This window comes from Mesoplodon mirus (genome assembly GCF_964341445.2).
Source record: "Mesoplodon mirus genome assembly, chromosome: 19".
NCBI lineage: Eukaryota > Metazoa > Chordata > Mammalia > Artiodactyla > Ziphiidae > Mesoplodon > Mesoplodon mirus.
The window spans coordinates 18137925-18151353 of record NC_138995.1 but is presented as its reverse complement, the minus strand read 5'-3'; the positions used below and the strand labels follow the sequence as shown (position 1 = coordinate 18151353).

The 13429-nt window shown below is 40.0% G+C and overlaps 1 protein-coding gene across 1 annotated transcript in view; it reads left to right on the top strand.

Moving 5' to 3' along the window:
• TANGO6 (transport and golgi organization 6 homolog) overlaps positions 1–13429 on the top strand; it is a 170478-nt gene that overhangs the window by 27615 nt on the left and 129434 nt on the right. The window contains exon 7 of the mRNA XM_082606990.1: positions 1186–1268. Coding sequence (XP_082463116.1) covers positions 1186–1268 — 83 coding nt within the window. The remainder of the gene's footprint in view (positions 1–1185; positions 1269–13429) is intronic.

The following is a 13429-nucleotide window of genomic DNA, read 5'->3' as shown; positions in this document are numbered from 1 at the left end:
TGTAGAATGGATGTCAGTGACTTAGAAGAAAATCATGAAGACAATAGTAAAGTGGAGGACTCTTAAGGATATCACATCACTGTACTCTGTGGCACAGAGGACGATAATATATGGCAAAACACAGATACCAGTAATGGTGTTGAAATGTTTCAGAAGAGTTGGACACTTAATGTGCAGTTTTAATTCCTTATCCTGTTTATTCCAATTATTTAGCTTATATCAAGAATGATAGGGAATTCCCTGGCAGTCCAGTGGTTGGGGCTTCGTAATTCCACTACATGGGACACAGGGTCGACCCCTGGTCGGGGAACTAAGATCCTGCATGCTGCATGGAGTGGCCAAAGGAAAAAAAAAATGACATATAACAATACTGTATAAAATAAATCTAGGAGAGTTCTCTTAATACTTTTTTTAAAAAGCTCTGTTTTAAAACTTTTTTTTTTTTTGGCCACACCAAGCGGTGTGTGGGATCTTGGTTCCCTGACCAGGGATTGAACCTGTACCCCCTGCAGTGGAAGCTCGGAGTCTTAACCACTGGACCGCCGGGGAAGTCCCTTAAAACTTTTTTTTTTTTTTTTTTTTGCGGTATGCGGGCCTCTCACTGTTGTGGCCACTCCCGTTGCAGAGCACAGGCTCCGGACGCGCAGGCTCAGCAGCCATGGCTCACGGGCCCAGCCGCTCCACGGCATGTGGGATCTTCCCAGACCGGGGCACGAACCCGTATCCCCTGCATCGGCAGGCGGACTCTCAACCACTGTGCCACCAGGGAAGCCCCCTTAAAACTTTTTAAAGGGAGATTTTCAAACACATGTACAGAGAATAGTATAATGAACACCTGTGTACCTGTCACCCAGACACAACAATTAATTCTGCCATTTTCACTTAATTTAATCTCCAACTTTTCATTCATTCATTTAAAATTAAAATCCCAAGTGATAATGTTTCATAGGTTACTTGGCAGTGTTTTTTTCTTTCTTAGTGATACATAAAATAACAATGCATGTTTATAATCAGTGAAACATTCTGTGAAATATTGTATTTGAATGGTGCTGTATTGTAACTATGTTGATTTTCTAATTTTAGCTGTTACTTCCTGAACTTTCTAGTAAAACTTTTTTCCTTAGGCCCAGCTTCTTCTATTCAATGAGGAGCTGAGTGTGGGTAATTTTGTTTTTTGTTCCTTAGAGGTTTCAGAGTGTGACATGGTACCAGGGACCATTTTGGTGACAGAAGAAGAACTCAGTAGATGTATTGAGGATGTATATAAGGTTGGTAATTTGAGTCACTAGTGTTTTTAGTTAATATTTGTACTTAGTCTTTTAAAATAATTTTGCCTTTTAAACTGGTACTTCAAGAATTGGAATGACTAATCTTAAATTCCAAACCATCAGAATCTTTTTACCTTGAAAACTGGAAACTGTAAGTTGTTAGTGAAAAAACTGATACATTTTGAAACTGTTAATTTCATCATTTGCTCTGAATCTTAAACAGTTCAGATTCTCTGAGTGACACATGCCACTGATGAAAGTGTGTCTTTGAAGGAATTGACAAAGGAATTTGCAATACTGTAGGCTTCCTAATATTTAGTGTATAATATTGAATCTACTTTATAATTTTTTGATAGAATCATCATAAAGAAGTTGGAATGAATGAGTCATAGAAATGACTTCCTAAATATATACTGAAAATGAAAAAAAATTTATATAAATTATATGTTCTCTATGATTGCAATCTTATAAATATATATGAAATACATATTTTTAGACAAAAATGAAATCCATTGTGTTAAGCCCAGATGGCACTGGGGTAAATATTCTTCTTTAAAGTTTATTTCAATACATTTATTTTTTTAAATTAATTAATTAATTTATTTTTGGCTGCATTGGGTCTTTGTTGCTGCACGCGGGCTTTCTCTAGTTGCGGTGAGTGGGGGCTACTCTTCATTGCAGTGTGTGGGCTTCTCATTGCGGTGGCTTCTCTTGTTGAGGAGCATGGGCTCTAGGTGCACGGGTTTCAGTAGTCGTGGCATGAGGGCTCAGTGGTTGTGGCTCGCGGGCTCTAGAGCGCAGGCTCAGTAGTTGTGGTACATGGGCTTAGTCGGTCTGTGGCATGTAGGATCTTCCCGGACCTGGGCTCGAACTCGTGTCCCCTGCAATGGCAGGTGGATTCTTTTTTTTTTTTTTTTTTTTTTTCTTTTTGTGGTATGCGGGCCTCTCACTGTTGTGGCCTCTCCCGTTGCGGAGCACAGGCTCCGGATGCGCAGGCCCAGCTGCCATGGCTCACGGGCCCAGCCGCTCCGCGGCATATGGGATCCTCCCAGACCGGGGCATGAACCCGTATCCCCTGCATCGGCAGGCGGACTCTCAACCACTGCGCCACCAGGGAGGCCCGGCAGGTGGATTCTTAACCACTGTGCCACCAGGGAAGTCCCTCAATACATTTATAATAATATTTTACTATTAAAAACATTTACAAGAGTAAACAGCTTTCAGAATTATATTTCATGTAAAAAGGTACAGCTACTTTGGGAATATATTGTTTGGCAGTTCCTTAAAAAGTTAAACATAGAGTTATCATATGAGTCAACAATTCCACTCTTAGTTATAGAGAAGTGAAAACATATTCATACAAAACCTGTACACAAATGTTCATAACATCATTATTCATAATAGCCAAAATGTGGAAACAACTGAGATGTCTATCAACTGATGAATGAATTAACAAATATGATATATTCATATAATGGAATATTTTTCATCCATAAAAAGGAATAAAGTATGGATACACGTTTCAACGTGGATGAACACTTTTTTTTTCCTATTTAGGTATATATTACATAAACCCCAGTACAGTGTACAAAAGGGAATGCTAAGTACATATTAAATACAGATGAAAAGAGTCTGTTGCTAATCACTCTGTGTACCTAGGTGTACAGTGGGCTCTGGGGCCACAGTTCATGGTTTCTGTCATGTTCTTAAATTTATATTTCAGTAGTGTTCTTGGCAGTGTCTAATTTTTGCCGATCCTAGTCGGTCATTGGTTTTACCAGTAACTTGAAGCACTTGTAGGGGAGCAAGCACTGTCATTGCTGCCGTCCCCTCGTTGCCACACCCTCCCCTATGTTTGCATCATTGGCCTCTTCAGCCGGCTGGTTCTTGGCAGGAGGAAGCTTAAGCCCCTTGTTCATTCTGTGAGGGCCCTTTGATTATAACCGGATACTGCCATCTATAAGTCCAGGTAGACAGGCACCCGAGACTCGTCACCACATACTGAAGGGGTGATTGGAAGAGACCCCACAGTCAGCCCCTCTGAGTTGGGGAAACTCCCCATCCCTTGGGACCCTCCCCATCCCTTGGGACCCTGGTGAGCCACATGGAACTGGTCTGCCAAGGGCCACAGGAGGGGACCACTGCCATCCTGCCCACTAACACTGAGGAAAGTCGGTGATGCTGCTTCTGTTTAATGCACAGAGGCAAGTGGATAAACAGTTTAAAATGATGATTTTTTTAATGTTTAAAGAAGCTAGACACAAAAGACCACCCATTGTATGATTCCATTTTTTTTTTTTTAAAGAAGATGTTGGGGGGTAGGAATTTATTTATTTATTTATTTTTGCTGTGCTGGGTCTTCGTTTCTGTGCGAGGGCTTTCTCTAGTTGTGGCAAGCGGGGGCCACTCTTCATCGCGGTGCGCGGGCCTCTCACTATAGCGGCCTCTCGTTGCGGAGCACAGGCTCCAGACGCGCAGGCTCAGTAGTTGTGGCTCACGGGCCTAGTCGCTCTGCAGCATGTGGGATCTTCCCAGACCAGGGCTCGAACCCGTGTCCCCTGCATTAGCAGGCAGACTCTCAACCACTGCACCACCAGGGAAGCCCGTATGATTCCATTTAAATGAAATGTTCAGAATGGGCAAATTCATGGACACAGAAAGTAGATTAGTGATTGCTAGCGGCTGGGGCTGGGGAGTTGGGAGTGGCTGATAGTGGGAATGAGGTTTCTTTCTGAGGTAAGGAAGGTGTTCTGGAATTAGATAGTGGTGATGGTTTTGCAATTTTGTGAACATACTAAAAACCACTGAATTGTACATTTTAGAGAGTGAATTTTATGGTATGTGAATTATATTTCAATACTTAAAAAATTTTTATTCCACATTTCTTATTTCTTTTCTATGGCAGTAAATTAAACATTTTAGAGTACATTTTTAAATTTTAGTTTCTTATGAAATGGTTCAAACAAACCAAATAAAAAATGAAGAATAAAACACTCATGTACCCACCACTCAGCTTAAAAAATTACACATTCCCAATTCAGTTGAAATCCTCTGATCACGTTTCCCCTTGCTCCTCACCCAATGGGAACCACGATCCTAAATCTGTATTTGTTATTCCTTAAGCTGTTTTTAGTATTGTTGTGCATGATTTTAAATTTTATTTAAATGGCATTGTAATATATCTAACTTTAATCCATTCACTTCTACTGCCAGATATTATTCTGTTTTGTTTTTTTTTGTTTTTTTTTTTTTGTGGTACGCGGGCCTCTCACTGTTGTGGCCTCTCCCGTTGCAGAGCACAGGCTCCAGATGTGCAGGTTCAGTGGTCATGGCTCACGGGCCCAGCTGCTCCACGGCATGTGGGATCTTCCCGGACCGGGGCGCGAACCCGTGTCCCCTGCATTGGCAGGCGGACTCTCAACCACTGCGCCACCAGGGAAGCCCTATTATTCTGTTTTATGACTATATCACCATTTGTTTATTCTTCTCTTGGTAGACATTTGAGTTGTTTTCAGGGAGTTTTGTTTATCTGTTAGGTGCGTTGTGGTTTTAGTTAGCAGTTAGTTCTCTTATTACTAGTGAGGTTGAACGTTTTTTTGTCTTTTGCTTCATTCATGTATTCTCTTCTTTAACTTGCCTGTTCATTTCTTTTTTACCCATTTTAATGTTTGAGTTATTTGCCTCTTTAAAATATTTTTAAAATAAATCTTTTTTTAATAAAACAGCCTTATTGAAATATACTTCACAGATCAAAAAATGTTTTAAGTATACGATTCAGTGATTTTTCAGGAAATTTACAGAGTTGTGAAACTATCACCACAGTACAGTTTTATTTTTTTTTTTTTTATTTTTTTTTATTTTTTTGCGGTATGCGGGCCTCTCACTGTTGTGGCCTCTCCCGCTGCGGAGCACAGGCTCCGGACGCGCAGGCCCAGCGGCCATGGCTCACGGGCCCAGCCGCTCCGCGGCACATGGGATCCTCCCAGACCGGGGCACGAACCCGTATCCCCTGCATCGGCAGGCGGACTCTCAACCACCGCGCGACCAGGGAGGCCCCACAGTACAGTTTTAGAACATTTCCATCACACCAAAAAGATCCATTGTGCCTATTTACAGTCACTCCTTGGTCCCACCCCTAATCCCCAAGCAACCACTAACCTGCTCTGTATCTCTATGGATTTGCCTTTTGTGGATATTTTATATGAGGGACTCATGCAATAAATGTTCTTTTGTGACTGGCTTCTCCCTCTTAATATGTTTCTGAGGTTCATCCAGGTTGTTGCATGTATCAATATTTTGTCCCTTTTTATTGTAAGTAATATTTCATTTTATGAATATATACCATATTTTGTTTATTTGTCATCAGTTGATGGACATTTGGATGTAGAGTAAATCTTTTTTTTAGACACCTTCATGAGATATATTTTACGTACCGTACATTTACCCATTTACAGTGTGCCAATCAGTGGCCTTTTAGTATATTCACAGATTTGTGCAGCTGTCATCACAGTCAATTTTAGGACATTTCATTACCCCAAAAGAAACCCACACCACTCCCCACATCCCAGCCTTAGGCAGCCACTAATCTACTTTCTGTCTCTATAGATCAGCCTATTCTGAACATTATATATAAATGGAGTCATACAGTATGTAGTCTTTTGTGATTAGCTTCTTTCACTTAACATGATGCTTTAAAGGTTCATCTCGATTGTAGCATGAAGCAGTACTTCACTCCTTTTTATTGCTGAATAGTATTCTGTTATAGGTATGTACCATATTTTGTTTATCCATTCACCATTTGATGGACATTTGGGTTCTACATTTTGGCTATTATGAATAATGCTGCTATGGACATTTGTGTACAAGTTATTGCGTGTACCTATGTTTTCATTTCTCCTGGGTATATACCTGGGAGTGGAATTGCTGGATCATATGGTAGCTCTATGTTTAACCATTTGAGGTACTGTCAGGTCATTTTCAAAGGGGTTGCACCATTTTACATTGCCCCCAGCAGTGTATGAGGGTGTAAAGTAAATCTTAAATCATGTTCTTTCAGATAAGAAAGAGCTTTTGTTTTGTTTTGGTTTAAGCTTTATGTATGATACTAATAAATTTGTAGATATAAATATATGCTGCTTAAAAATTCAAAACCCATTCTCAGTAACACTCACTTTTTACTAAAAGTTGGGTATTTACTACCCTTTTATTTAATTTTGCTGTTAAAAAAACAGAGTACATCCTTTACAATGTTGACCTGGCACACAAATGTAGAATTAAATTGTTCATAGATAAAACAGGACATGATGACTTAGTGGCTATAATGCTGTTTTTATTTTTTAATGCTTCATTTTAGAAACTTAAGAAAAGAAAGTTCTTATATCTTGTTCTACCTGTTGGTAGGCAAGGACTTTTCAGATAATATGAAGACAAGGAATTATACAGAGCAATCTAGAAAGCAAACTTTCTGAATTAGAGAATAAAGCCCAAATAACTTTTAGAAAGGTTATCTTCAGTCATGTTCCATCTAAGAAATATCATGATGAAAAATTGTAAAATAGCCAGGTGTGGAATGTTAGAAATACTTGAGAGTGCTGGTAGGAGTAGGACTAATTTTGTCTAAACTTTGGTACAAACCCCTCATAGTGTTAGGTGGACGTCAATAAATTGCTTTTAGGAGAAAAGGAAAGCAAAACAACTTCTTTCTGGCAAGTGAATTGGCCTCTAAAAATCAGAGAAATTGAGAAATAGTGAGTCCTTGCCATTTCTCCTATTGTTGCCTCCCATAAGGCGGGAAAAACCCTCATTGTTTGCTGAACAGTTTAGTGAATTAAAAACCTCCTGGAGAGACAAGCAAAACATTCGTTTGCTGTAGACACTTGGTTATGCACAAGGACTAGGACTGTCTTGAAAGCAGGAAGGGGTGTAGAAGTTTATTCTCTCTACAAGGTTTGTGCAGCTCAGCTGCAGAGGGAAAACAGAGGAAGTGTGTACATTGGAGGAAAATGGTAAACATTGTGTAAAATTTAGCAACAAAGAGTATGTTGTCTTTATTAACTTTCTGCTAATACTAAATTATAGAGTACAGCTCAAAGGCAGGAAATAAGGAAAACATCTGGGATGGTTGAATTGATCCAGCAACTCACTCGGTAACAAGAGGGTACAAGAGGGTGTTTTAATTTTAGAGAGGCATTTGGGAACATTTCCAGCTCTGGTGTTCTCTCTCTCTCTCTTCTTTTCTTTTTAACAGATTATTGAGATGGAACTCACATACCTCACAATTCACCGATTTAAGTGTTCAGTTCAATGTTTTTGGTGTATTCACAGTGTTGTGCAACCATCACCACAATCTAATTTTAGAATATTTTTATCCCTCCTGAAAAGGACTCCATACTTATTAGCTGTAACCTCCCATTCTCTCCACTTTGCCCCCAGCCCTAGGCAACCACTAATATACTTTCTGTCTCTGTAGATTTGCCTATTCTGGACATTTTATATAAATGAAATCATATAATATGTGGTCTTTTGTAGTTGGCTCTTCAGTGTTTTTAAGATTCATCCGTATTTTATCATGAAGCAGTACTTCATACCTTTTAATGCCAAATGGTGTTCCGTTGTATGGTTATATCACATTTTGTTACCTATTTATCAGCTGATGGAAATTTGTGTTGTTTCCACATTTTGGAGTGTTATGAACAGTGTTGCTGTGGACATTCATGTACAGGTGTTTGTGTGTATGTATGTTGTCATTTCTCTTGGGTGTATACCTAGGAGTGGAATTGCTGGATCATATGGTAACTCTATGTTTAACCTTTTGAGGTACTGCCAGATCATTTTCTAAAGTGGCCACACCATTCTACATTCCCACCAGCAATATATGGGAATTCCAATTTATCCAGATTATGCCTAACGTTTGTTATCATCCTTTTTTAAAAAATAGCCTTCTAATGGGAGTAAAGTAGTATCTCCTTGTGGTTTTGATTTACATTTCCCTAATGACTAATGATGTTGAACAACCTGTCATGTACTTATTGTCCGTTTGGATGTCTTCCTTAGAGAAATTTCTGTTAAGAACCTTTGCCCATTTTTATTTTTATTCTTTTAAAATTTTTTAAAATTTATTTTATTTATTTATTTTTGGCTGCACTGGGCCTCCGTTGTTGCGCACGGGCTTTCTCTAGTTGTGGCGAGCGGGGGCTACTCTTTGTTGCGGTGCGTGGGCTTCTCATTGCGGTGGCTCCTCTTGTTGCAGAGCACAGGCTCTAGGTGCCAGGCTTCAGTCATTGTGGCACACGGGCTCAGTAGTTGTGGCTCACAGGCTCAGTAGTTGTGGCTCACAGGCTCTAGAGCACAGGCTCAGTAGTTGTGGTGCACGGGCTTAGTTGCTCTGCAGCATGTGGGATCCTCCCAGGCCAGGGCTCAAACCTGTGTCCCCTGCATTGGCAGGTGGATTGTTAACCACTGCACCACCAAGGAAGCCCCTTTTGCCCATTTTTAAATTGGGTTGTCTTTTTATCATTGGTGGGTTGTGGGATTGGACTCACTCTGACCAACAGCTTTCTCTAAAGAAATCCTCCTCATCAGTCTCTTCTCAGTCTCCACACCTTTGATCTTCTCTACCCTCTTTCTGAATGAGGAGTTTTTATAGTCTTGATCTCATCATAGTCTGGTGTCTTACTTTGGAGTTTTAAGTCTATTTTATCTTGGTGCTTCACTTGACATTTCCAATTTAACATCCCATGTCACCTGTGTTATGACAGCTGTCCATCTGGCTGCCTTCTCAGTCTAACTGCAGAGCCCCTTAGTCCTCAGAGCCAGTTTCTTCTTTGCTTTATACACAGTCCTGGTCAGACTGGTTATCTGATTTTTAAGACCATAGCAGAATTAGAAGTAACAAATTAGAAGTTAGTTAGACTAACTAAGGCACAATGACAAGAGCAGAGAGAACCAAGAAAGGAGACAGAAAAAATACCCCCAAAGGGCATAATCAGTTGAAAAGCAAAGTATGTTGGGGCCAGTGTGTTCAGTATACTTTGCTTAAGAAGGCAGGGATTGCATATAATTCATTTTAGAAATATTTCCTTCCAAAATTGTTAAAATATAAGTACATTTTGGTATTTAAAGGAATAAACTCTCAGCTCTCTGAATGAAAACTTTATGGCAGGAACAATGACAAGGGAAGGGCTTTTTACACTTGCATCCTTCACGTACAGCAGGGAGTGGAGCAGTGTGGCTCCGGTGGGCCAGGTGGAAAGTTCTCAACAGTACAGGCATATATACAAATGCTAGTCGAATTGAAATGAAAACTTGCATAGCCACTTGTACTTCATCTGCATAAATAATTCTTGTCATTTCTATGTGTATACCTTATTTCATGGCATATGCTGCTCAAATAGCTTTTAGTCCAGTGGCTTCCCATTCTGTCTCCTCTGCCTCTGAGTGTCTGGGGCCTAATATCTAGAATGTTTATATTCTTTTGTCCTCCCTGGTATGAGAGGGAGTCGTGTTTTTTTCTTTGCCTACAGAGGTGAAGAGAGGCCTATATTGCATAGAGACTGGTTCTGGGTAGGGCAGGATAAAAGAATTCCAGTTCTTTCTGATTTGGATATTTTCTTGCTCTTAAGAGAACTGGCCAGAATTCGATACTGGGGGTGGAGAGATGTTGCCTTTTAGTATTCTTCACAGTACTTGCCCAAGACTCCCTAAAGGCAGAAGAAATTTTAGGATAGGAAAGGCTAGATGGTACCTAATTAGTTTATTTTCTACATTCTCATTTCCATTTTCGCTCTCTGTTTCCAGGTTTAGGAAAGCTTGACTTTGATTATTCAAATCTTTTTCTCCCCCCCATCTAATCTTAATGAATTTCTAATTAAAGTTTCTCTGTCAGATTGACCAGTTCACTCCTCCTTCCGAATTTTTAATTATTTGTGTAGAGTAAATTAGAATAATACAATCTTAGAGCTGGAAGGAACTTTAGAAATAATTTAGTATAATCCTTCATTTTTTTTAATAGACTTTATTTTTTAGAGCAGTTTTAGGTTCACAGAAAAATTGAGTGGAAAGTACAGAGAGTTCCTGTGTATTCTCTGCCCCCACATGTGCACAGCCTCTCCCACTATCAGCATCCCACACTGGACGGTGTATTTGTCACGGTTTGTGAACCTATGTTGACATGTCAATATCACTGTAAGTCCATAGTTTACATTAAGGTTCACCTTTGATGTGGTACATTCTTCAGGTTTTGACAAATTAATCCCTCATTTTACAGTAAAGGAAACAAAATCCAAAAGATTGTGAAGTGACTTGTCCCAAATCACACTAGTGAGTGGCAGAGCTGGTCCCGGGACCAACATTCCCTTCTCTCTCTTTTTCTCTCACTCTCTTTGTTTAGAAAAGATAATATTTGCACATGGTACAAATTTAATAAGTGCCAAAGGATCTACAGTGAAAAATTAGTCTCCCTCTCACCAGTGGACCCTCCCTAAAGACAATCATTCCTTCTGGATGTTTCCGTTTCCTGTTGAACTGTGACTTTGAATAACATGCAAAGGACTAAAAAAATATCCTTCAAGGATGTGTGAGGTTTAAGCATTAGATTTTCTAAATGCTGCAGTTCAGATTCTGTGGTATAGTGTAGTGAAAAGCACTTGGCCTTTTGAGTCAGATGGACCTAGATTGGAATTTGGCTCCAGGGTTGACTATCCATGGGACTTTAGGTGACTTAAATGTGTCACTTGAGTTGCCAGGTGGTTGAATAAGGTAACTTTTGTTAGACTCATTGCATTCTTTCTTTATTTTCTTAATATATTTATTTATTTTTTAATTTATTTTATTTTTTTTTGCGGTATGCGGGCCTCTCACTGTCGTGGCCTCTCCCGCTGCAGAGCACAGGCTCTGGATGTGAAGGCTCAGGGGCCATGGCTCACGGGCCCAGCCGCTCCGCAGTATGTGGGATCTTCCCGGACCGGGGCACGAACCCGTGTCCCCTGCATCGGCAGGCGGACCCTCAACCACTGTGCCACCAGGGAAGCCCAAATTTATTTATTTATTTATTTATTTTTGGCTGTGTTGGGTCTTTGTTGCTGCGCGCAGGCTTTCTCTAGTTGCGGTGAGCGGGGGCTACTCTTTGTTGTGGTGTTTGGGCTCCTCGTTGTGGCTTCTCTTGTTGCGGAGCACAGGCTCAAGGAGTGCAGGCTTCAGTAGTTGTGGCACGTGGGCTCAGTAGTTGTGGCTCGCGGGCTCTAGAGCTCAGGCTCTGTAGTTGTGGCATACAGTCTTAGTTGCTCCACGTCATGTGGGATCTTCCCAGACCAGGGATCGAACCCGTGCATCAGCAGGCAGATTCTTAACCACTGCACCACCAGGGAAGCCCGGGTCATTGCATTCTTTAATAGGTGCTCAAAAAACTGTCAGTTCCTTTTTGGTTCAGGGAAACTCTTTTTTTTTTTTTTAAGACTGTTTTATGCATTATGCTCTGAAAGCATGCACAGTACAAAATACTATATTAAATAAAACTTGCCTGGTTCTTTTGCTTCTCATAAGTCTTAATTAAACTCAGTAAGTGCATTAGAAGTTCTAGAACACTACTGTGAAAAGGATCACTGTGATATTTTAGAAGGCAGCATTTGACTAGTTTAAACTTTAACTGGGGTAAAATCAAGTTCCAGCCTGTATTGAATTTCAATGTTAGCATTTAGTCAGCTTGATTCTGAATAGGCTCATCATGTTTGTATTTTCGTACACATACATCCCTGCAGAAGATAAGGCCATAAATTAAGAAAACTGTTCCATTCACAGTAGCATCAACAAGAATATTTAGGAATAAACTTAGCATTCGCATATGGCTATATATTTTACAAAATATTTTAACATGAATTATCTTAATTGGTCCTTATGCTAAAAGCTTAACGCCTACATTATATTATCCATGAGGAAACTGGGACCTAGAGAGGTTTAAATGTCTTATCCCTATTCACTCATTTAATATGTAGATTTGGGCAACCACACAGGTGGCAGAAACAAAGTTCACACCCACGTTTCCTGATTCCTGACTTCCAAGTGCTCTTTCGGTGACTTTGCAGCTGTCTTTAAGGGATGTGTTTGACAATATAATGGGAGTCTATGAAATGAGCACGTGAGGGCTGCTTTTGGTTTTGTTTGCTTTGAAACAAAAACGTATTTATTCTTAGTACTTTATAAAAAATATATTTATATTTATTTGTTTGTTTATTTATTTTGGCTGCACCAGGTCTTAGTTGGGGCACGGGATCTTTGTTGTGGCACGTGGGATCTTTAGTTGCAGCATGTGAACTCTTAGTTGCGGCATGCATGCGGGATCTAGTTCCCTGACCAGGGCTTGAACCTGGGCCCCCTGCTTTGGGGGCGCAGAGTCTTACCCACTGGGCCACCAGGAAGTCCTATTCTTAATACTTTTGACCATTTTGATTACTCTGAGTTTTTCCTTTCTTCTTAAATTCAAATTTCTAGTCAATCTTTCCAGAGAAACTCAGTCCTCCAGACATTGAAGACAGATGCTGAACAAGCCAATATAATAAAATCAAATCTTCTGTTGTTCAATCTGCTCTCCCTTCCATGGCTGAAGTTCTGTGATTCTGTTCAGTTAATTTGCATTGATTGATAACTTCTAGCTGCAGTTTTTTTTTTAAAGAAAAAATGAAAATAGGGCATTGTAACCTCCCCACAAAAATAGAACTTTTGAGAAAGTAAACAGCAGTCAATCTGCTTTGTTCATTCATTCTTTGATTCAGTTAATTAGCCACCAAAAAAATTTACCAAGTACCTACTGATTGCCACTCTGCTTGGTTTACAAATACAGAAATGCTTAAGAATCAGCTGCTACCTGATTCTCAGTGAAGCAAACAAAGAGTTACAATAGAGCATGATTCATAGTTAAGAGTACCAAGAAACATACCTCTCTTACTTGTTAGAACACCAGTCCTCTAAGTTTAGATGAAGGATCGTGAGGCTTAACCACAGAGGCCTCTTCTCAGGGCTGGATCTGTAATAGAAAGCCAAGATGCATTCATAAATGAATGTGGAAATCCCCAGAAAGGAATGAGGAAAGCCCCAGGTTCCCAGTGGGGTCATTGGTACCCATGTGTCTCCTTGTCTAATCTTTTCTGAGCCGTTTTGGTTTTCCTAGA